The sequence below is a fragment of the Felis catus genome, chromosome B1 (assembly GCF_018350175.1).
Source record: "Felis catus isolate Fca126 chromosome B1, F.catus_Fca126_mat1.0, whole genome shotgun sequence".
In the NCBI taxonomy this organism is placed as follows: Eukaryota; Metazoa; Chordata; class Mammalia; order Carnivora; family Felidae; genus Felis; species Felis catus.
Genome location: NC_058371.1, coordinates 163,531,424 through 163,555,662, shown reverse-complemented (window position 1 = coordinate 163,555,662; position 24,239 = coordinate 163,531,424). Strand labels below are relative to the sequence as shown.

Sequence of the window (24,239 nt, the reverse complement as noted above, 5' to 3'; positions counted from 1 at the left end):
CTTCCATTTGTTATGCATGCTAGCGGCAACTGATACAAACAGGCAAAAGACCAAGTAATTTTTTAAAAGAGCTCCTAGTCTCTCTAGGAGAAGGGGATAGAAGGACGAGACAGAAACAAATGGCTGCGTCCGAAATAGGTGCCACAACAGAGCTTGTCCCCGGGTGCTATCCACCAGGCATGGACGTAAACCAGCGGCGGCACCCAGGTTGCAGTGAGTCCATGCCATCCAAACTCCTCCCTGGCCCTCTAGGGTCTGTCCTGCCAACCCCTCTCACCTTCGGTGTTTCTCTGCCACACGCGCTTACTTTTGGCTCCCAAGGTGGCTTAAGTTGTTCCTGCCTCTGCCACGGGGCCTTTGCCCCTGCCGTTTCCACAGCGTGGCACAGCCTTCCTTCAGGAATCCGCGGCCAGACTTGGCTCTGTGTCTCCCCCTCAGGGAGGCCTTTCCTGCTGGCCCTCCCCATTCACTCGTGTCACATCAGCCTGTCCTCCCTCTGCTCCCGGCACTTCTCATGATCTTAAGAGCATGGGCTCTGCAACAGGCTGCCTGGGCTCCAGTCTCAGGTCTGCCATTTTCCTGGCTGGGTAACCTCGGACAAGTTATTTAGCCCCTCTGCACGTCAGTTTTCTCATCTGAAAACGGGGATGCTAACAGTGGTACTCCTACCTCACAGTGTAGTGTTGTGGGGGTAACTGAGCTTATGTATGCAAAGCATTGACCCTGCCCGGTCCGTGGGAGGTATGCAATAAACACAGAGGACGTGAGTCTTCTTGTCATTTGTCCGTCCAGTACTTACTGGGTTTGACCATAGAGACCATAGAACGCAGGGCTGGGAGTGCCATAAGCGACCAGGCCAGCATAGCCTCTGTCCACAAGGAGCTTACTGCCCGTCTGAACCACTTCTGTTGTTGACACATATATGCATTTGACCTGTAGCCTTTTGCCTGCAGGTTATCTAAACTTTTCTTTGTTCTAGTTTTTTTTTTTTTTAATATGTATTCATTTTTAGAGAGAGAGAGAGAGAGCGCATGAGCAGGGGAGGGGCAGAGAGGGAGGGAGACACAGAATCCAAAGCAGGCTCCAGGTTCCGAGCTGTCAGCACAGAGCCCGACGCGGGGCTCGAAACCCACAAACTGTGAGGTCATGACCTGAGCCGAAGTGGGCCGCTTAACTGAGCCACCCAGGCGCCCCTTTGTTCTGGTTTCTAATCGTCTTCACACCCTGCTTCCCGTCTTGGGATTTGTGGCGCCCAGGAGGGACCCACTGCTCGTGCCTTACCGTGGCTGGAGATAACACATAAATCTATGCCTCTTTACACCCACGTGATTTGTTTGTTGCTTGTAGCTGTGTTCCTTCCTTGAGTGTTAGAATCAATGAGAGGTTTGTCTCGCGAGGAAATGGTAAAAACCCACCAAGGAGATGAAAACAGCAGAATAATAGTTAAAGGCCCACCTCTTGGCTTCTTCATGTTCTGTTGTTTCACAACCACTGGAACTGCCCTTTTCTCCAAGTCTGCCCAACGTCTCCTGTCCTAGATTTCACTTCCTCTCAGAAGTCTTCCCCGATTTTCCAAGACCATGGGCTCTGGAGTAGACCTGGGGCTCACCGGTCTGGTGAGACTTACTATTCCACTGTGTGTAACTGTCTACACTCTTCCCTCCCCTACTAGTCTGCATGTGCCATATGGCCTGGGCCATCTCTTTCGCCATCTCTTCTGGGTCACACCTCGAAGTGGCACAAATCACTTCCTGTCCCCTTGACTGGAACTCAGTTACGCGGCTGCACAGACTGCTAGGGAAGCTGGGGAAAGCCATCTAGCTGTGCGCCCAGGAGGAAAGGGAGACAGGTTTTGGTCAACACATGGCGGTCTCTGCACGTGGGAGCCCACCAGAGCGAGGCAGCCCCTGCGTAAAGTCAGGGTAGCCCCTGTCTACCTGCGGTGGGTCCCGGAAGGGGAAGGAATTGCACTGATCTTCTGTTTTGGCTTTGTAGACAAACACATGTGATCAAAATCTCAATCGTTGCCTTGAGTTCATTGAACAAATTTCCAAAGTGCAAGGACAACTCTTCAGGATCCTCACCACGGCTGCCCAAGAAGGTGAGAATGGCCTGTGCTTCCCCGTCTCCCTTCTTTTGTTTGTCTTCTCTGTACTCTCTCCCTGTGTGGCTAAACTTCTCTCGCTGACCTGATTTGTGCACTCTTTTAGGAGGACACAATGATGGTGTGGAAATAATCAAATCGCGCCTTTTGCCTTGGCTGGAGGCCTCCTTTACTGCTGCTTCCCTGGGAAACACTGTTGACAGCAAGGTCCCCTCTCTACAGGTGGGCACGCTAAAGGATCACCCTTGACTTTCAGCACCCAGATCAGGCTCTGGGAACTCAGACATGTAGAAGATACAGCTTTTACCCAGTGGGGGACTCAGCTCTAGTTAGGGGATTAGGACACAGGTACCAAAGGTGAGCTTCTGTTTATAGTCTTGTGCGGCGTAACGGGTTGAGGTGTCTCTTCAAACAGACCTGCATTCATATCTCAGCGTTGCCTACTTACCAGTGGGGTGACAGCAGACAAATGAATGAGCCTCTGCTTCCTCAGCTGTAAAAAGGGACTGGTGATGTCCTACATGTAGGACATTGCCCACACTAGGCATTAAATAGGAACTTTTGGATGACAAAGTAGTCACACCGACAGTTGGGGTACCATGGGGCCTCAGAAGAGAAAGAGACCACCAGATGGGGAAAGCTCCCCGTTCTGAAAGAGTGAAATAACACTGATGGAAAACTTCCAACATGAAAAGAAAACTTAGTTCTCAGAGGCTGACGAAGGGCATCATAATTGGCGATTGATGCTGGTGATTTCTGTGGGAAAAGTGTCAGCTTTGGAACCGTTGAAGCCCCACCCTGGAAAGAGAATACATAACTCGTTTAAGGCATTGGCATCATTAAATATTAGTCAACTTGATTTTATTTATTTTTTTTATTTTTATTTTTTTTTAATTTTTTAACGTTTATTTATTTTTGAGACAGAGAGAGACAGAGCATGAACGGGGGAAGGTCAGAGAGAGGGAGACACAGAATCTGAAACAAGCTCCAGGCTCTGAGCTGTCAGCACAGAGCCCGACGTGGGGCTCGGACCCACGAACTATGAGATCATGACCTGAGCCGAAGTCGGCCGCTTAACCGACTGAGCCACCCAGGCGCCCCGTGATTTTAAATATTTATATGCATTTACATAAGTTCTTTTCTAAAATGAAAGCATTTAGAGCAGGCTTTTCTTGGCAGCCTTAAGAGGCCATGGTGGAAAGTTTCCTGCCTGGAGGTCACCGGGTAGAATTCTGGTGGCTCTTCTATGGTCGTGGGTGGGTTATCTAAACTTCCATGTCTTAGTTTCCTCATTTGCTGAATGGGGACAATGCTTTTGCTGACCCGCTAGGGCCATTTTGAAAATTCCATGTGATAAACATGCAGCAACCACTGTCATAGGGTAAGTATTCCATAGACGTCAGTTGTTATTAAGCAAATTTTTCACCCCTGAGGATTTTCCTGTGCCGCTTAGATTTTTACCCCATGGGTGTTATTCTGAGTATAAAGACATGGCATGATATTTCAGTGTCTTTTTAAAAAATTGAAGTGTAATAAAAAATGGTGGTATAGTTTACCTGCAATGAAATCCATAGCTTGCTAAGTGCATATATCCATGTAACCCACACCCAATTAATTTATAAAACATTTCCATCTCTCCAGAGCATTCCCTGTGTCACTTCCCAGTCATCTCCCTCCTCCCCCACGGCAACCACTCTTCTGATTTTTATCATTCTAAAAAATTTTTTTAACATTTATTTATTTTTGAGAGACAGAGCACAAGCAGGGGAGGGGCAGAGAGAGAGAGAGGGAGACACAGAATCCAAAGCAGGCTCCAGGCTCTGAGCTGTCAGCACAGAGCCCGACGTGGGGCTCGGACCCACGAACTGTGAGATCATGACCTGAGCTGAAGCCGGACACCCAACCGACTGAGCCACCCAGGCGCCCCATGATTTTTATCATTCAAATTAATTTTGCCTGCAGTAGAACTGCATATAAATGGACCTATCCACGCGTGTTCTTTGCTGCTTGATTTCTTTGGCTCAGCATAATGTGTTGCAACCCATCATGCTGTTTCCTGTATTCAAGCCTATTTTGATTTGTGTATCATTCCAGGACACGTTTGATAAGGAGAGACATAAAGATCGAGATCGGGACATGCAGCAATTAGACTCTGAGTTGAATTCAACTCGTAATCAACTCAACCAGGTTCAAGACGAGTAAGAGGAATGCAAGTTATCTTTTTTCCAAGAAGAATTGTTCTTAATTTTTAAGTTTAAAGGGAGAATAATGGCTCTTGTAAAATGTAGACATGTGCAAATAACTAGTGTGTGTGTGTGTGTGTGTGTGTGAGAGAGAGAGAGAGAGAGAGAAGGAGAAAGAGAGAGAGAGAGGAGGGGGCCCTACCTCTCTCTCCACCCTCATCTCCTGCCAAGGTCTCCTCCGCTAGTCTGTTGTCTACTCCTCACCCTGAAGCCTTTGCCTGCGCTCCTTCATAAACATGGAAGCCTTCCTTTGGTTCTTTGCATAGCTCGTTCTTTATCTTTCAGGTCTCAGCTGAAAGGAGATTTTTCTCAGAGTCTGTCTGTGACCATGTATATGGGAAGGTCTTCGTTTCCCCCTCTGTAGTTCTCTTTCACAATGATCTGAGACTAGCACTTACCACCATTTGGAACGTTAAAACATTTCTTTGCACGTTTATGATCCACTTGGCTGGAAGATCCAAAGGGGTGCTGTCTTGTATTTGCTCTTCTGATATTTGCTATCTGCTATTCTTGTTGTATCTCCATCACCCAACATCATGCCTGCCACGTGGTACATTCTCAATGAATGAATAAATCCCTAATTAAAAAAAATATGTTAACTTGCTTAAAGTAATGCTTGGCTCATGAATGTATCTCCCTTTCTTCTCTCTGTATATCATTCAAGCTGCCAAATTAGCATGTATACTTGCTTGCATGTACACTTACAGGTGTTCACACCTGTCTGCCGTGTCTTAAGAGAAAAAAAATCACTACTTTATTCCTTTTTCATATTCTCCTTCCTTTCTTGGTATTTTTGCTTCTTTTAATTTTCTGCCATCTTCTTTGGACAAAAATGTTCACTTTTTTCTCCACGTATGCTTTAAAAAAACCTGTAACATATTCACCTGTGAATGAAATCACAGCAATTTCCTTTCAATCTCCAGTAGCCTTATTGTGAAGTTATTGCTACTTTGGCTTTTTTTTTTTAAAGATTTTAGACATTTTGCTCATTCATTCATTTTTCATCTTGAAAAATATCTACTCTGTTACAGGCATTGTTTTAGGTGCTGGGGATAAAAAGGTGAATAAAAAAATTTCTTGCCCTTACGTGGTTCATGGTATGTTTGTAATGAGACTGTGTAAACCAAGTGTTGGAGGTCTCAGGAGAAAAGGAGACACACTTTGCTCGAGAGAGTCAAGGGTGGCATTTGCATGGGCACTCATAGGATGAGTGGGTCCTTGTTAGGAGAGGAGTAGGAGGAGGAGACCCAAAGGAATGTTGGGTAATCACACTACCTCCTGTTATTGCCTGATTGGCTGGGATCTGTGGGGACTTGGTAGCAATCCCACTAGCTCATTATTTCTCAATCTGCTTCACTGTCTAGGGGAGAATCCCAGTGTTGGACCCTTCTTCTTCCATCTAAAGGGAAGGAAGAAGACAGGTGTGAGTGTAGATAGCAATTGCACTCTCTTAGCCCCAGGACGACTATGAAGAAAGAGCCTGGATATTACAGGGAAGTAGGGTCAGAGAAGTCAAGAGACCTTTGCCAACCTATGATCTCTCGCTGGACTAGGGCAACTTAATTGAGAACCACTGGTCTCCATCCAATGTCATCCGCACACTCCCATTTCTTTTTTAATTTTAGATAGACCTAAAGACGTAATATGATTTATTATGATTTGCCTACAATGGAGAGAGTCCTTGAAACTAACAGTGACCTAGCTATGTTGAAAACTCAGGAAACTCGTGCTCAATACGTGGCGCGAGTCAGAGGCAGGATGACATGGAATGCTCGGTAGTTAAGTGTGATTGTGGAAGACTTTCTTTGTAGGTGGGCAAATAATGTTTTCTTCATATTTAGGAAGTCAGGGACAATTAAGTCAAACGCAACTCTACGGTGCAAAGTAATGAGCACACTGCAGAAAATGGTATTCGTATATTGCAAATTAGCATGAGTCTATTGCAGGAAATGGAGATCTTATGGGGAGACACAGCCTGAGGATTTGCTGTAATTAGAGCAGGTGAATCAGGAGGGTGAGAAGGAGGAGGTGAACAACTTTCTTTGTCCTTTACAGTCTAATGTTAATAATTATTACCTAGTCTTTTAGTGGTAGTAGCTCTGTAATGTCTTTGTGTCTGACTTTCAAAAGAATACTAGCATGTTTGTGCATAATATTTGCAATAGCATCTGATTGAATGCAGATGTCTCACAATTTGATCTTGTTTATGTTCAATTTATATCATATGCCAAAAGTTCCCGGGAGAACCTATATCTTGATTCAGAAAGTCTGCCGATTTTGGAAAAATCTGTCTTTAGTTATACTGATTTCTCTTACAGTCTGGCTGAAACTGAAAAGACTCTTGAAGAAACCAAGAACAGATCGGGCATATCCTTTCTGGCTGCAGAGGAGGAAATAAATCAGCTAAGAAAGCAGTAAGGGAAAAAAAAAAAAGACAGGATTACGGCAGCCTCTGATTGATCATTGAATTTAGCTTTTTGGTGCTTCGTTACAATATGAAAGAAGCTATTCACAAAGTCAGCAATATTTTTATTAATGTTTTATATACTTTCGCTTACCACAAAACATTACCTATCTACTATAGAACATTTTCTTTCTTTTTTAAATTTAGTTTTTCAAATTTACATCCCAGTTAATTAGCACATAGTGCAATAATGATTTCAGGAGTCGAACCCAGTGATTCATCCCCTACGTATAATACCCAGTGCTCATCCCAACAAGTGTCTTCCTTAAAGCCCCTTGCCCATTTAGCCCATGCCCCCCACCCTCAACTCCTCCAGCAACCCTCAGTTTGTTCTCTGTATTTAAGAGTTTCTTCTGTTTTGTCCCCCTCCCTGTTTTTATATTATTTTTGCTTCCCTTCCCTTATGTTCATCTGTTTTGTCTCTTAAATTCCACATGAGTGAAGTCATATGATACTTGTCTTTCTCTGACTGATTTTACTTAGCATAATATACTCTAGTTCCATCCACGTAGCTGCAAATGGCAAGATTTCATTCTTTTTGATTGCCGAGTAATACCCCGTTGTATATATATACCACATCTTCTTTATCCATTCATCCATCGATGGACATTTGGGCTCTTTCCATACTTTGGCTATTGTCGATAGTGCTGCTATAAACATGGGGGTGCATGTGTCCCTTCCAAACAGCACACTTTTATCCCTTGGATAAATACCTAGTAGTGCAATTGCTGGGTTGTAGGGTCGTTCTATTTTGCCCTTTGCTCATTGCCCCACCCTTCTCCCCTTTGACAACCACCAGTGTGTTCTCTGTATTTATGGTCTGTTACTGTTTTTTGTTTGTTACTCATTTGTTTGTTTTAAAATTCCACATATAAGTTAAATCTTCTGGTATTTGTCTTTCTGTCTTATTTCACTTAGAATGATACTCTCTAGGCCCATCCATGTTGTCACAAACGGCAAGATCTAGTTCTTTTTTTGTGGCTGAGTAGTAATATTCCATTATATATATATATATATACGTGTGTGTATATATATATATATACATATATATGTATATATATATGTGTGTATGTATATATACATATATATGTATATATACATACACACATATATATATGCATATATATGTGTGTATGTATATATACATATATATGTGTGTGTGTATATATATGTGTGTGTATATATATATATATATATATACATATATATATATGCCACATCTTTATCCATTCATCTATCAGTGGACACTTTGGTTGCTTCCATATCTTGGCTATTGTACATAATGCTGCAATAAACATAGGGTTACATGTATCTTTTCAAATTAATGTTTAGTTTTCTTTGGGCAAATACCCCGTAGTGGAATTTACTAGACCATAAGGTATTTCAAGTTTTAATTTTTTGAGGAATCTTCATATTGTTTTCCACACTGGCTGCACCAGTTTACATTCCCACCGATAATGCACAAGGCTTCCTTTTTCCACACATCCTTGTCAACACTTGTCTTGTCTTTTTGATTCTAGCCATTCTGACAGGTGTAAGGTGAGATAGCTTCCTTGATATTATTTTTGATTCCCCCCCCCCCAGAAAGGAAGTGGGAGTTGTGTTAACACATACACACACACACACACACACACACACACACACACACAAATACCTTTCTGTTGCCTTCAAACATGTTCCATTGTTCTGATATCTTCAGGAACACCTCCACACTATAGCTGGGAGTAGTGGTCAATTTTCCACTTCTATCTCCCCTCTTGCCTTGGTTTTCACCTCTTATTTCCTATTTGAAAGACCTTCTCAAATTCTGTGATCATATAACTCAGTGATTTCCAGTAGCAGCGATTCTGTTCTTTACTGTTGCCAGCGCAGCTTTTAATTCTGCTATTACATTTCTAGCTTCTCTGTGTACTTCTCTCGTTTTTCTGGCATTATTTTTTATTTTTTCAATTATTTGTTTACAGTGTAGTTTTGGCTTCAGGAGTAGAACCCAGTGATTGATCTCTTATATATGCCGCCCAGTGCTCTTCCTGAAAAGTTCCCTCTTTAATGCCCATCACCCATTTAGCCCATCCCCTTACTCCCCTGCCCTCCAGTAACTCTCAGCTTGTTCTCTGTATTTAAGAGTCTCTTACAGTTTGCCTCCCTCTTAATCTTAGCCTTTGCCTTTTCACCTTCTATCACTGCCCTTTTCATCACAGCACATAGTCTTTGTGTGGCTTTGCTACTGTTTTAGTCACACCTGTTTTTATCTTTATAAGAATGCCAATTGTATTTCTGAAGCTTTGTCTCTAGAATACATTATTTTTACAAGTTCACTGTTCCGCCTAGTATTGTGAGTCTTGTTCAATCTCTATTGTTATCCCCCCCGCCATATTCCATCTGTTCAGAGAGTCAAAGAGCTAATGAAGATAAGACCAGCTTCTGGCCCTAGGTTTGGGAGGTCAAGTGCTTCCAGAGTTCTGTGTGGGACCAGCCAAATGTAGAACAGGAGGACGATAGGTGCACTCTGCTTTTGTTGGAGGATCCGTGTGCATATTCTTTTTTCAGGAATCTCTTTTCATGCAAGTGGCAGAGAGGGGTGGCATTCTGACCCTGGCAATTCCGCTGTTTTCTGATTTGTGTTTGTGCCTGTGTATTTCCATCGGAGTTGTGCAATGCGGTAACGGGCATACTAAGCAGAGCAGCCTCGGTCATTAGGTATGCCAGTTGTTATTACCTTTCCTCATCCCTGCCTCCCTCTCTTTTCTTTCCTCCTTTATTTTTTTTTATTTAAAAAAATTTTTTTAACATTTATTTATTTTTGAGAGACACAGTGCAAGCAGGGAAGCGGTAGAGAGGGAGAGAGACACAGAATCTGAAGCAGGTTCCAGGCTCTGAGCTGTCAGCACAGAGCCTATTGTGGGGGCTCGAACCTGCGAACTGTGAGAATTGTGAGATCATGACCTGAGCTGAAGTCGGACGCTTAACCGACCGAGCCACCCACATGCCCCTCCACCTTGATTTTTGTTTGCAGGCTTAAATCTCTTCAGGCCCAGGAGGAAAGCCGCCACAAAAGCTTAGAACACAGAAGCCCAGAGCACTGGAGTGTGGACTCCAGAAGCTCGGAGCCCAGGACCTCAGAGCAGAGGAAGTTGGAGCAGCGGGTCCTGGACAAGAGAAGCACAGAACACCGGACCGAAGTGATATCCGATTACGAGAAACAGCTCCAGACGCTGAAGGACGAGATAGCGGTTTTGTCCGCTGAAAAATCTGTACTCCAAGGAAGGTCGGACAAATTCTTATAGATCTTTTCATTTAAGCTCCTTTCGGTAGCGGTCCAAGGGTGGCTGGGAAAAAACGTGGAATGACAGCCTGAACCCAAACCCCTCCGATCCGGGAAACTTTGAATTGTGAAGGGATTGTGTGCTCGAACTGCGCCCTTCCAGAGAGAGGAAATGCCTCCTGGAGCACCAGTTAATTTGGGGCTGACATTGAAGCCCAAGGAATGAAACTGAGAGATATGTGAGGGGAAAGTTCTTTGGCTTGAAAGCCGATTTGGTGGGCCTGTAATGTATGGGTGGTGCCCTGGCTGAAAGAATGTTCCCTGATATGAGGGTTCTGTTCTCTGAGGCCTGGGAGTCCTCTCTCTGGGATGATGACCTGTTGCTTTACTTGCTGTATCTCACTCTGTTTCATGGAGCGTGTAGGTAAGTGTTCTTGTGACATCCGTTTCTACTGACGGACAGAATGCTAAGACCCGTCATTCAGAGTTAACTGAGGACAAAGCAGGATGTTTGTCTTGGAGCATTTTTCCTTGTTCTTTTTTTTTTTTTTTAAGTTTATTAATTTATTTTGAGGGGGAGGGGAGAGAGAGAGAGAGAGAGAGAGAGAGAGAGAGAGAAATCCCAAGCAGGCTCTGCACTGACAGTAGAAAGTCCAATGTAGGGCTCGAACTCATAAACCATGCGATTATGACCTGAACCGAAGTCAGATGCTTGACCCACTGAGCCACCCAGGTGCCCCTGGTTGTTCTTTTTAACACCTGCGACCTCCCTCAGCCCCACGGAGTGGCCTGACTCAGGCTAGCAAAGCCACTCCCACACCTGGTCCCCATTCCCCTAAATGCCACCTTAGTTCTCCAGTTTTGAGAGTCACTCTGTTATGTTGCGGTGGCACCAGCTTGTACTGGCCCCCAGGAACTGATTCTGTGCCTTTCTGCCTAATAACTCCCAGTTCGGGGTGATGTCACATTAACAGCTTGAAACTGCCCACCATGGGAATATTTCTTGCACCATGGAAATCGTCAGACAGACTGCCATAGACAGAAGGAAGCAACAGCTTCCTTCTCCACCTTCAGAGAGGGCTTTGTATTACCGTTTGCTTCACAGTTTCTTCTGTAACACTTCCCTCTCTGGGGGCCCCTTTCCTTTGACAATTTATACTTGATAGCAATAGGTTTCACTGATAACAGGGCTTTACCATTCACCAAGTATGTCCCCCTGTTTTAGCTCACTGCCTCTTTCAGCCCCCCACTCCCGCCCAGAAATAGGGCGAACATGCTGTAGGTGAAAACTTAAGGCTTTGGAGAGACGAGATGAGTGCAAACGGTCCCACTGCTATTGAAAGAGAATTCAGATCTTTCTCTCTGTTCAGTGTTCATCCCGTTTTATACCATAAGGCCTCTGCGGATATGCTAGTGCCCCAAGGTTGGGGTAAGAAACACTGACAAGCTGATCTCTTTAACTCCGGCTCTCGCTAGCGGTGTTACTTTACTTTGGGACCCTATTAACTTTTCGGAGCCTCGAGTTGAGTTCCTCGGCTGCAAAATGGCCCACAATCGATGTTGACCTCCCGGGGCTGCTTAAAGGATAACATGAGGTGCGAGCTCACCACGCAGATACAGAGCGTCTGAGCGCGTATTTGACGCCTTGCGGAGAGGTCGGCGAGACAGCGGCTCTCCCGGGCCCGCAGCGGGGCGTGGGCCTCCCGGTATCTTACAGCGCCTGCGGCAGGACCGAGGGAAGCGTGCATCAGACTGCTTGTCTGGCTGTTCTTGCTTGTGCACAGGTCGGTCCGGAGCCGCACTCCCAGCCCTGCCCCGCGCAGCCGCAGCCGCAGCCGCAGCCGCCCCGCCAGCCCCTCCACCGCAGTGGCCAAGGTCAGGAGCCCGTCGCCGAACCGTGCCAAAGCGTCCAGCGTGGCGCGCAAGGCTGCCCTCCTGTCCCGGTTCAGCGACGCCTATTCCCAGGCCCGCCTGGATGCACAGTGCTTGCTTCGACGCTGCATCGACAAAGCTGAGACGGTGCAGCGGATCATCTACGTCGCCACCGTGGTAGGTGACGCTGCGGCGGCTGCGCGCAGAGGCCCTGGGGCGCAGCGGGGAGACAGCTGTGAACAGAACGGCCTAGGAGGGCTGGTCGATCCTGGGGTCGCGGGAGGAGGGCGGCATGTCCATTTGCTGGCTGGCTGGCTTCCTGCCTTCCTTTCTTCCTTGGCAGATATTGGGGACGCATAGTTTTTCACAATCACGAACTATTCAGATATACTGATATTTCTATCGACCAGATATTTGTTGAAGAAATATCCGTAAGTACAGGATTATCTCAAATGAGTATATGCTGTGCTGATTTGCACTGAAATTTCCAATGTGTGCCTAGGTGCACCAGTGGGGAGATGTTACTGCTGATGGCTATCACGTGGTTGATCTTTTGTTCTCAGAAAAATCAGAAGACTGTGCTGGTGCTAACTCTTCTGTTTACTTAACTGAGAGTAGTTACTGAACCTGCTGGAGTATCAGCTACTTGAGTACGCGGATTAAGAGTGCTCGTATATAATCCTTAATTCCCAAAGCAAACGTATTCGTTCTAAGAGTCCGTTAGAAGAAATGAGTCCAGTAGGAGTCCATTCTGACAAATGAGAACAGTCAATATTTAAAAACAAAACAACACGCTGGTGGGACAGCAGCATTATCAGGGTCCACTGAACTTTATTCTGTATTAATTTATTTCAGAGGTCAGCAAACTATGACCTGTGGCCCAGATCTTGTCCAGGCCCGTATTTCTAAGAAAAATCCCACCAGAGAGCTAAGAATACAAGAATGGTTTTACATTTTTTAACAGTTGCCAAAAAAAAAAAAAAAAAGGGACAAGACATTGTATGTATTTTAGGGAGAGTCTGAAATATTTACTCTCTGGCTGTTTACAGAAAAACGTTTGCCAGCCCTGGCTTATTTCATTAAGGAGTTAGGGTTCTAGGGTGTTTCACGAATAACTGAATTTTCCCAGTGCCTACTACATAACATGCACTTAATAAATATTTGTTGAATTAACGTATGCCAGGAAACATGCCACAGACACCTGATATGTGTCTGTGTATAACGTAAACACTAGGTTGGTAATTTCATTTCTTGACCAGTTAATATGATATTGCTGTGGGATCATAGAATCCATCGGCACTTTTTAAGTGTTTATGCAACCACAGGCCATCTCTTTCCTTAAACCTCTGCACTGTCCTGCCTCCTGCACTCAGGATTCCCGGAACAGTGATCACCTGTCTGGGAATTAGTGAAGGTGCATAGTCATATATGTATTTGTGTACTTTTCTTTTTTTTTTTTTTTAAATTTTTTTTTTAATGTTTTTATTTATTTTTGGGACAGAGAGAGACAGAGCATGAACGGGGGAGGGGCAGAGAGAGAGGGAGACACAGAATCGGAAACAGGCTCCAGGCTCTGAGCCATCAGCCCAGAGCCCGACGCGGGGCTCGAACTCACGGACCGCGAGATCGTGACCTGGCTGAAGTCGGACGCTTAACCGACTGCGCCACCCAGGCACCCCTGTATTTGTGTACTTTTCAAAACTGAGGTCTGTGTTTTCTCCCAGATTAAAATCAGTTTTGATCAACTGTGTTTAGTTATCGGAGGACCCATTTGCTGTTGAATCTTTGGTGGGTATTCTTTATTCCTTACCTTGGGCCTCCGTACTTCCCTTCTTCTATCTAATAAATCTGCTGCATTTTTTATGTGCAGGAGGCGTTCCACGTCGCTAAAATGGCATTCAGACACTTCAAGATCCGTGTGAGGAAATCGCTGACACCATCTTACGCAGGGTGCAGTAACTTTGAGGATGCCGTCTCGGATTATATCATTTGTCATCTGGATCTCTATGATTCCCAAAGCGGTGTTAACGTAAGTGGTGGGTCTCTTAGTGGGACTGGTTTTCTGTTGCTGCTCTTTACATGGAATACTAATAACTCAGCAATCCATCCAGGGCTTAGTACTGCTTTTATGTAACAGAATAGCGTCCGATTTACTTTGTAGAACCCGGCATGCTTGGCGGTTTCTTAGACATTTTACGGGGGAACAATAGTCCGACCTTTATAGTTCTCTTCTTTAGACGAGCCCTTAAGATTGGGGATAGAATACCATGCTGCTTAAGAGCCATGGCCTTGGGGAAGGCAGGTGTAGATTTGCACTCCTAGTTCTGCCACTTGCTGGCTGTGTGACCTTGCACGTTTACTTAAAAATGTCTTTGTGCTTCAGTTTTCCAGTCTCTATAGCAACAATGGTCATCACGCTCATAGAGTTCTTGAGAGGATTAAATGAAAAAAAGCAAGTAATTTGCTTAGCACAAGACTTGACACATGGTAAACACTCAGTAAGGGCAAGCTATTGTTATTGCTGTTATTATAGATTATGAGCACGTTGACACATCTTCTACCTACCCAGAATAGAAACATAAGGAAATAATAAATAAAAGCCTCAAAGGGTGTTTTCTTTTTTTTTTTTTTTTTTTTTTTTTTTGGGAGGGAGGGGATTCTCTTGGCCCTTTTGTAGGTCCTCTGCATCGTCTTTCCTCCGTCTCTAGCAGTGAGCCTTTCTCCTTTAACACATGTACAGCTTTTGTAGTTTACGAGCTCTTTCCCACCCCCCACCAGTCATAACCTCTTTCGGGTGATGGAGCTTCTTGTCACAGGTTGGTAACAAGGCAATGCCATCTCTTTGTTTTTCAGGACGTGATCCGAGCCATGAATGTCAATCCCAAGATTTCATTTCCTCCTGAAGTTGACTTTTGCCTCCTCAGTGACTTCATCCAGGAGATATGTTGCATTGCTTTTGCAATGCAGACTTTAGACCCACCCCTAGATATTGCATTTGGGGCTGATGGAGAAATTTTCAATGATTGCAAGTAAGAGACATAAGAAACAGAAGCTAAGGGATTTAAAAAAAAAAATCAATCTGTATTTCCTGGAAACAATTTAGGGCAAAGAACTCTGGGTGGGGAACTCAACAGATGTGACCTGACTTCCAGGTCCTGCCGTATACTTCTCCGTACTACAGGGCAGAGCCTTCTCCTGGGGTTTATTTTCTTTCTCAGTCAAACATGATTCAGAGGTGATATTATGATTTCCATTGAAGGTATTGGTCTTGGGCAGAACTAATGAGTACCCGAAGCCTGTCCGGAACACTTTTAAAAAGGGTGCTATATAAAATCAAGTGTGCATTACTTTTTATTTGTTTCTACTGAATTATTTAAGCCAGGTTTCTCAAAGTATGGCCTATGGATCACTCGTGTCAGAATTACTCAGATCTTGTTAAAAAGGCAGATTCCTGGATTATACTTCATGGTATTTTTTGCAGTACGTCTGGGATGGGGCTCAGGAATCTGACATTTAACAAACACCTATATGTGTTCCTTATGCACACTAGCATTTGAAAATGACTACTGTAGACTTTCTGGGACCATTAGATTTCTTTTTTTTTTTTTTTAATGTTCATTTATTTTTGAGAGAGAGACAAAGTGTGAGTAGGGGAGAAGCAGAGAGAGAGGAAGACACAGAATCCAAAGCAGGCTCCGGGCTCTGAGCTGTCAGCAGAGAGCCTGACGTGGGGCTTGAACTCATGAACTGTGAGATCATGACCTGAGCCGAAGTTGGATGCTTAACCGACAGAGCCACCCAGGTGCCCCGGGACCATTAGATTTCTATCAACTTCCACATGATAAGTATTTTTTATAAACCAGAAGAAATTAAATGAACTTAAAACATTTTACTGAAATTTTATGGGATCCAGCGATATGGCTGGGGACTATTGGGAGGAGGCCAAGCTCCTGGTTAAGAACACTCTGAGGCTTGAGGTCTGAGGCTCTGACATCAAGCTGCCTGGGTTCAAATCCCAGTTCTACCACCAATAAGCTATATAATCCGGGGCATGGTACTTAATTTTTCTGTTCCTTAGTGCCCTCTCTGTCAAATGGGAGAGGTAATAATACCTGTTTCCTAGGGCTGGAGAAGGTTAGTTGAACTCATTCAGATAAAGTACTTAGGACACTGCTTCGTCTGTAGTCAGCACACAGGAAATGTTAGCTCTTGGGTCTTTGTTCAGCCCGTAGAGTCATAGGGTGGTGGTGGCCCAATATCCCTACAAGCTTGTTAACGACAGAGACTGCATACCTTTCCTTTGCCTCTCCAAATCACGGTGATGGCGTTTCCAATCACCTTCTCGCTTGCCATATTTTCCTGCCATCGCCCTGTTTCTAGTTTCTTTCAGATCATTGCTCCCAACTCGTGTCCGCTCTTGGAAGAGCTGGAATTAGGACGTCACACTGTAGTTGACCTTTTTGATTTCCTTACGGAACATATTATCGTCATCCCTCTTTCTTTCTTCTTTTCTCCTTTGGAGAATGCGTTGAACCACGCAGAAATATTCATCCACTCTACTTTGCACAGACCTTGGGGGCCTCCGGCTTCTATGCTTTTCATCAGAGGGAACATGTTGCCCCTTGGGACAGTCTGTAGCTGATACCTCTGGAAAGCTCTAAAGCTAGAACTGGAGTTCCTAACAATGCCTGAGGATTTGGTTCTACTTCACGTACTTCAGAGAACAAGTGTAATCTTTTTTTTTTTTTTTCTTTTTTAAACCCTGGCAACCTTTCACATATTCGAAAGCAATTGCTCAAGTCTTCCTTCTTCTGGCCTCATGGCTTTGGGCTTTTCCATAGAAAGGGGGTTTGAGACTTCTTGACAAATAGATGGGTGTCTTTGGCCTATGCTCCATGCTCTTCTGAATATTCCTTGTCGAATGTCCACACTGAAAGTAGTCGCCTGTTTTGAGCTCAGCAGCCTGGAGGGACCAGTACCCTTATTCTCTATTAATTCCGCTGATTTGTACTCATTTTTTTCTTTTCTGGTTTTTTTTTTTAAGTTTATTTATTTTGAGAGAGACAGAGACAGTACGAGTGGGGGAAGGGCAGAGAGAGGGAGAGAGAGAAATCCCAAGAGACTTCGTGCTGCCAGCGCAGAACATTGGTGTAAAATTTTATTTTTTATTACGCTTAGTCGAGGTAAATATGGATACCGATTCTGTTATTGAAGAGATGGTTGCGGGCTTTCAGAATAGGAACCGGTGATAACAAGCACCCGACCATGGACTCACATAGAACAAGTCATGTCAGACTGAACTTATTCCTTCCCTTCTCAGGATTGTAAGAGTTACAGTACAAGAAAATTCTAGAGATGGAGATCCTACAACACTGAGCTGAGCAGAGGTGGGGCTCGAACTCATGAAACTGCGAGATCGTGAGCTGAGCTGAAACCAAGAGCCAGACGCTTAACTGACTGAGCCACCCAGGCGCCCCCCCAGAAACATGTTATTTTTACTTGTACTGTGGTTAAGTCTTTCGTTTCTCCTATCTGTGCAATGATACACTTCTTAGACTCAATTCAGGACCTCATACGTATCCACATTACATGGTATCTTATTAGATTCAGCTTATTGTTCCTGACTGTTGAGCTAATTTTTTTTTTTTAATTTTTTTTTCAACGTTTATTTATTTTTGGGACAGAGAGAGACAGAGCATGAACGGGGGAGGGGCAGAGAGAGAGGGAGACACAGAATCAGAAACAGGCTCCAGGCTCTGAGCCATCAGCCCAGAGCCTGACGCGGGGCTCGAACTCACGGACCGCGAGATCGTGACCTGGCTGAAGTCGGACGCTTAACCGACTGCGCCACCCAGGCGCCCCTGTTGAGCTAATTTTTTATACTGTCATTTGTTTCTTCTTTCCTACCCATCCTTAACCTTTGAGTGATTTTTCTATACTTCGTGCAATCATTGATGGAACATGTTATTTATCAAGGGATTGAGAGAGAGCACCTTCATTCAAGTTCTCATTGACTCATTAATTATCTTACTTTGGATATGGACCACTTTGTAATTCACCTCCTTAAGTCAATCATCCACCTATATTTCTCTTATTTTGCCCACGAAGACACCATGAGAAATGTTGTAGGATGCCTACCGGATTTCAGATGGTCTCCATCTCTAGCGTTTTCCTGTACTGTAACTCTTACAATCCTGAGAAGGGAAGGAATTAGTTCAGTCTGACATGACTTGTTCTATGTGAGTCCATGTCGGGTGCTTGTTATCACCGGTTCCTATTCTGAAAGCCTGCAACCATCTCTTCAATAACAGAATCGGTATCCATATTTACCTCGACTAAGCGTGATAACAAATAAAAATTTACACCAATGTTCATTTCTCCAGTGATGCTACATCATTGCTTAACTTCTCTTTCTTGTTCTTTTGTGTGTTTAAAACAGGTACCGTCGCAGCTATGACTCCGATTTCACTGCTCCCTTGGTCTTCTATCACGTGTGGCCTGCTCTCATGGAGAATGACTGTGTCATTATGAAGGGAGAAGCTGTCACCAAGAGAGGGGCCTTTGTACGGTGGCCTTGCATAGTGACAATTCATCCCCAGTGTTTGATTCACAAGTTCGAGAACATTTATAAACCCAGAGATTCTATAGAAGAAGTTCATAAAGAGTTGCTTGATAAGGGTTCATACAAAGGAGAGGAAAGGGACTGACTAAGAAAGAAGGGATACTTTTCTTTGTTTCTTCCGTGATTCCTCATAATTTTCTGGCAGCAATTTCTTTGTTGCTTTCTTTATAAGATGGAACTCGTCATATTTGCCTCCTCCTTAGAAATATTATGCTGTTATAAGGGCAAAGCTCTTTGAGCTCATCTTATTGGAGGCCCTCTCTCATTCTAAGCATTTGGAAGTGATCAGTGAACTTTCAGGAAACAGTTGCCCAAAGTTTCACTTTGGATCCATTTTGGATCCAAGAGATCCATTTTGGAAAATGACGAATGTACTCTGTTTTCTCTCCTTGGTGTGATGTGTAGGGAAGGGGGAGGGATGGAAAAAAGAAGGCAGAGGAGATGGGGAGAGAGCAGGCAATCCGTTTTGGAGGGTTGCTTCCTATATACATTGGTTGTAAAATGTTTTTAACATGGTAAATAATTGGGCAGCCTTCAAAATGGAGTAGTAGGTGTGCAAGTGTGTGAGTGTGTGTTGTGGTGAGTGTTGGGTGGCCACAGGGGCTTGGGTATTCTGTATAGTTCCCATGTGGAGTTTTAACCCTGCCCTTCCTAGAGAGAGTTAAGTGGATTGTGAAGAGAAGCTCCTCAGTCCAGTGCAAAGCCACCGTCTGGGTGGTCTCAGTTCCTGTTCTCTTTGAACAAGAGAATAGGGAAGGGCTTCATAGCAGCTTTTCACACATACATTGGCGAACAAGAGTGGAGTATTTTAAGAGAACTTAAGGGTGTTTGCAGCTTAAACATTCTACTATAGTGAATGGTATCTCAACAAAATATTTTGTGCTATGAAATGGGGGGGTGTTGATCTGACAACAACCACACGGGGTCTGTGACGGACGACCTCACAGAACGTGCTCCTTGCTCCTACAACAATCACCGTTTGTTAATAAATTCCAACTGGAGATTCTCTCCAGTGATTCCAACTGGAGATTCCTCCTTAGAAAAGGAGGGAGAGAAAATAGCCGCTATTCATGTATTCTACATCAAACAGGCATTTCAACTTCCTTCCTTTCCCAGCTTAAACTCCTAAAACCAAATATGAAGATCCTAAAAGGAAGGACTTGGAATAAAGGAAAAGGATTTAGTTAATAGATGGGCAGCAGTGGTGGTTCATTCCTTCCATACCTTCCTCCCTCATTCATGAATTCATCTCATTCAACAATATTTATTTTTTCAATAGTTATTTATGACCCAAGCACGGTGTTCAGGTGCTGGGGATTCAGCAGTGAACAAAAGAGGCCCAAATCCTTGCCCACGTGGGGTTTACAGTCTCCCAACACTTGCAAGCTTGAATGTAGGTCTAACAATTTACTCATCAAAACAAAGTTCTAGCACCAAGAATTTGAATATTGCAAAGTTCACTGTAATGGAGTTTATCTGAGAAATACTCTCAAGTTATTGTCAAATATTGGGTAGCTGTAAGAAATGAAGAGTGTATCCTATGCTGATTGGTGCCCAGTAATGGGCAAGTGTAATCGTAACAGCAGAACCTCTCATTCTGTGGGGTAGACATTCGTTTCAGGCCGTGTAAGTTTTCACAAACTATTGACTATTTCTCTCTTTTTTTAGTGGAATTCAGTGCGACCTGTAAGTCGATGTCGAAGCAGGAGTTTAAGTCCCATCTGCCCCCGTAGCCATATTGGTTTAAGCACGGTGCGTATCTAACCATTTTTACACAAAGCATCTTGATGGTTGACACCTTTTTTTCCTCAAAAGTCACCGATGCCAGAGGTGATTGTATGTCTATAGGTAGAAAGAGAACTCGTTGCGATCATCCCAAACTAATTTTTATGCTACCTTGGGCTAAGGCGTTTATCGTTCTAGAAAGAAGGAAGTAGAGGCAGTTTTTTTCCTTAATTACTTCAAAGAATAATAGTCTTCACTTATTTCATAGTTTTATTTTTGCTTTGGAATGAAAGTGAGCTAATAGATAAAGTCTTCTGAACAGAAGATGGGAGTGATCTGGGCACAGGTCCTTGATTTCTCTTAAACAGATTGCATGAGTTTGGAGAAATTGCTCAAATGGTCTAGATTTCAAAACTGTATGAAGGGCACTACAGGTATTAATTTTCCACCAAACTTCAAAGTAGGAAGAATGACATTAGTCTCCTTGAGTATTAGTTCTTGGGGGGATTACTAGTACCTCTTTTTAAGAAAACAGGGGCGCCTGGGTGGCTCAGTCGGTTAAGCGTCCGACTTCGGCTGAGGTCACGATCTCGCGGTCCGCGAGTTCGAGCCCCGCGTCAGGCTCTGGGCTGATGGCTCGGAGCCTGGAGCCTGTTTCCGATTCTGTGTCTCCCTCTCTCTCTGCCCCTCCCCCGTTCATGCTGTGTCTCTCTCTGTCTCAAAAATAAATAAATGTTAAAAAAAAAAAAACAGCAGGGGTGCCTGGGTGGCTCAGTCGGTTGAGCGTCTGACTTCGGCTCAGGTCTGATCTCACTGTTTGTGAGTTCAAGCCCCGCATCGAGCTCTATACTGATAGCTTAGAGCCTGGAGCCCACTACAGATTCTGTGTCTCCCTCTCTCTCTGACCCTCTCCTGCTCACACTTTGTGTCTCTCTCTCTTAAAAATAAATAAACATTAAAAAAAAATTAAAAAAAAATAACAGCAAAAACATTCCTGAAAACGAAAAACATCGTTGTGATGTATCACTGTTAATTTATTCAACAAATAATATTAAGTCAATGCCTTTTGGATATAGGGCTGGACCACGTCATGTGAACGCCAGATAGGCTAACAATTGGCTGTTTCTTCAAATAGAAGTTCTTTAAGTATTTGTTCAGTCTTGTTTTAGGGAGAGTGGTGGAGAAGAAGAACCAGATCTGGCAGGACTCCACTTCTCTGAAATCTCTAGCAATGCATCTCTAGCTGTAAACTTCCACAACTCCCTCCGTAAAACCAACCCCAAAATAACTGCCATCCCACTCCATTAATAAGATCTACTTTTCTGAGTTTAGTGAGCATCTGTTGCTTCAGCATGCTCTTTATCAAATACTCCTCTGTTTCTGATGGATGCTAGATTTGGAGGGGGACACAAAAATGATGAAAACATGGTCTCTTCCCTGAATGGGTTTCAATAGAGGAAGATCGATGTGATTTGAACAGAGTGACTGAGGGTGGTTTATGCCACAGGCCATGCAAGAGGCACGAAGGACTAGAGCCATGAGAGAAGGTAGGAAGGCTTTCTGTCCTTGACAGTGAGGAAGGGGATCATGGGGATCTGACTGGTTGGAATGGTTGGAATTTTAATGCGCTGGGACATTGAGGAGAGATATCCAGAAAAGGGAAATGGCCTGAGGATGGAAAAGGCATGTATCTGATACACATCTTCTGCTTCTGGAGATTTTAATATCACTTACTTATCCATATTCATGAATAAGTATTTATAGTCGGTAAAAACAAAAGGATAGTGCATTTAGTGGACTGATAAATGAAAAGGAAATCTTGAGAGCTTTATCCTGGAAGAATCACAATCCCCTTATTCTAAGAGGGCATGGCTTATCCAAAAAAGCAATATTAGACACCTATAGTGCTTATAGCCATGGAAGATTTTTCCTCTGGATTCTCACCAGAAGACTTATTGGTGGGCAATGTCCCTCTAATAAAGCCCTTTTATATGTTTCACCCACCTTCTTTCTCTTTCCTGCTTTGTGCCCAAGGAGAACCAAGTAATTTAAACTTTAGATGAGAATACAATATATTCTTCTTCTTTTATTTTTTTTTAATAGGCTCCATGCCCAATGTGGTGCTTGAACTCACGACCCTGAGATCCAGAGTTGCATGCTCTACTGACTACGCCAGCCAGGCATCCCTAAAAGATATTCTTTTCTTTTTTAATTTTTAAAAATGCTTTCATTATTTTTGAGAGAGAGACAGACAGACAGAGCATGACCTGGGGAGGGCCAGAGAGAGAGGAAGACACAGAATCCGAAGCAGGCTCCAGGCTCCGAGCTGTCAGCACAGAGCCCAACGCAGGGTTTGAACCCACAAGCTGTGAGATCATGACCTGAGCTGAAGTCAGAGGCTTAACCGACTGAGCCACTCAGGAGCCCCTAAAATATATTCTTAACGGTGGAACTGCTGTCCCCTTTCTGTCTCTGCACCCTCCTCTCCTTACAATGACTGGATACACCTGCAAAATATAATACAAATGTTTAGAGTGGTCTAGTTTTTGGCTTATTCGAGGTCTTGATGCATCCAGAACAGCTGTCATCTTTGTTAGTGTTCATTTATCTAAAGTTTGTGAAAGTTCAGAGCAAGAATGTTGCTTGTAGTCTGTTATCTCTGAGCCATAACAGGTTTGTAGGTAGAGGTGTTGGCTTTTGCTTAGTGGAAGCAAAGGTGAGTTTTGGAAAAATGATTCTTTTCTGGCTCCCCAGGGACCTTCCTTAATGGGGCAGGGTTTTGGACACATGACACGATTCATATAAAGATCTGTCAGAGAGTATTCTGTCATTTTAATTTTAATTAATTATAATGCCATTAATTATTATTTTCTGGAAAGCGCTGAATTCAGCATGGCCATTCAATGGCCACTGAGCATCCAATCTCCCAGTCTTCCACAGCCATTAAAACAACAAACAGACTAGGCAACTGAGCCCAGATTTCAATCAGTGACACAGTTTAAGCCAAATCGAGCGCCCGTTACTTCAGGAAATATAAGAGGAATCTCATTGCTCAACCTTAGGGGTGACATCATCGTTCTAAAGTACCTCAGAACAACTACCTAGCTGGTTTTAGGAAGAAAATGTGAAAAAGATTCATTCTTTGAGCTCTGTCTACCGTGTAATTAACATTACTCTTTTGTATTTTCCAGGTATCTCGAAGCCGGAGTCCTTCTCCAATAAGATGTGGATTGCCGAGTAAGTGGGATGGTTTAGACGGCACAAGTTTTGTGCTTTTCAATGCTCTTTTTGGTACTCAGCGTTGTGCTGCAAAATGAATGTTTTGCCTCCTAGGGAACATCTTTGAACCCCCCCCACTTCGTCCTTTTCATTTCTGAGCCCTCTCGTTGATGGTGCCCGAGCAGGTCCCATGGGTGACACAGAAGGAACTCCCAATCGAGAGGTTTTATTGATGTAACCCCAGATTGACCACCCCAGTTTCATTTAGATCCTTCCAAGAGATATTCTGAGAAAGTGTCCATAATCACGAACTGTTTGTTTTTCTCCCTAGGGTTTTAAAACCACCAGACATGTTACCTTGCCACAGGACGTCTGCAACAGCCAACTTCCCCGGTGCCTCTGTCTCCTGTGTCTGCCTCAGAACTCACTTAAGATAATGTGAAAAGGCAATTCTGTGTATCACTCCACACAGAGAGTTAAATGTTTCGGCTTAGCGTGTTTGTAACTTTCCGATATATTGCATAGTTATTTTATAGACACAAATTCCATTAATTTGATAAAAACCATTGCATAGGTGTTTAGGATCACATTCATTTGAAGCAAAGGCCATCGCAGAGGTTCAGGGATTGCCTCCTCAAATGCTAGGCTCTTTTGCAGCAACTATACAAACGCTGAGCCTGACCTGCGCTGACAGAGTCAGTTTAGCTTATAAACAGATCGTAAAT

General features: G+C 43.9%; 1 protein-coding gene across 6 annotated transcripts in view; it reads left to right on the top strand.

The window, feature by feature from the left end:
• Nucleotides 1-24,008, top strand: part of SPATA18 (spermatogenesis associated 18) — a 37,119-nt gene extending 13,111 nt beyond the window's left edge. Inside the window, exons 2-13 of one of the 6 annotated variants that reach the window (XM_023253112.2) lie at nucleotides 1,996-2,101; nucleotides 2,211-2,326; nucleotides 4,199-4,302; nucleotides 6,666-6,761; nucleotides 9,828-10,079; nucleotides 11,861-12,125; nucleotides 13,819-13,977; nucleotides 14,802-14,977; nucleotides 18,388-18,511; nucleotides 20,239-20,322; nucleotides 23,487-23,532; nucleotides 23,846-24,008. In XM_023253112.2, coding sequence (XP_023108880.2) covers nucleotides 1,996-2,101; nucleotides 2,211-2,326; nucleotides 4,199-4,302; nucleotides 6,666-6,761; nucleotides 9,828-10,079; nucleotides 11,861-12,125; nucleotides 13,819-13,977; nucleotides 14,802-14,977; nucleotides 18,388-18,511; nucleotides 20,239-20,322; nucleotides 23,487-23,532; nucleotides 23,846-23,853 — 1,536 coding nt within the window. In that variant the 3' untranslated portion in view covers nucleotides 23,854-24,008. The other 5 variants (XR_002741894.2, XM_023253113.2, XM_023253115.2 and 2 more) reach the window with 5 other exon arrangements.
• Nucleotides 24,009-24,239: the final 231 nt, after the last annotated feature.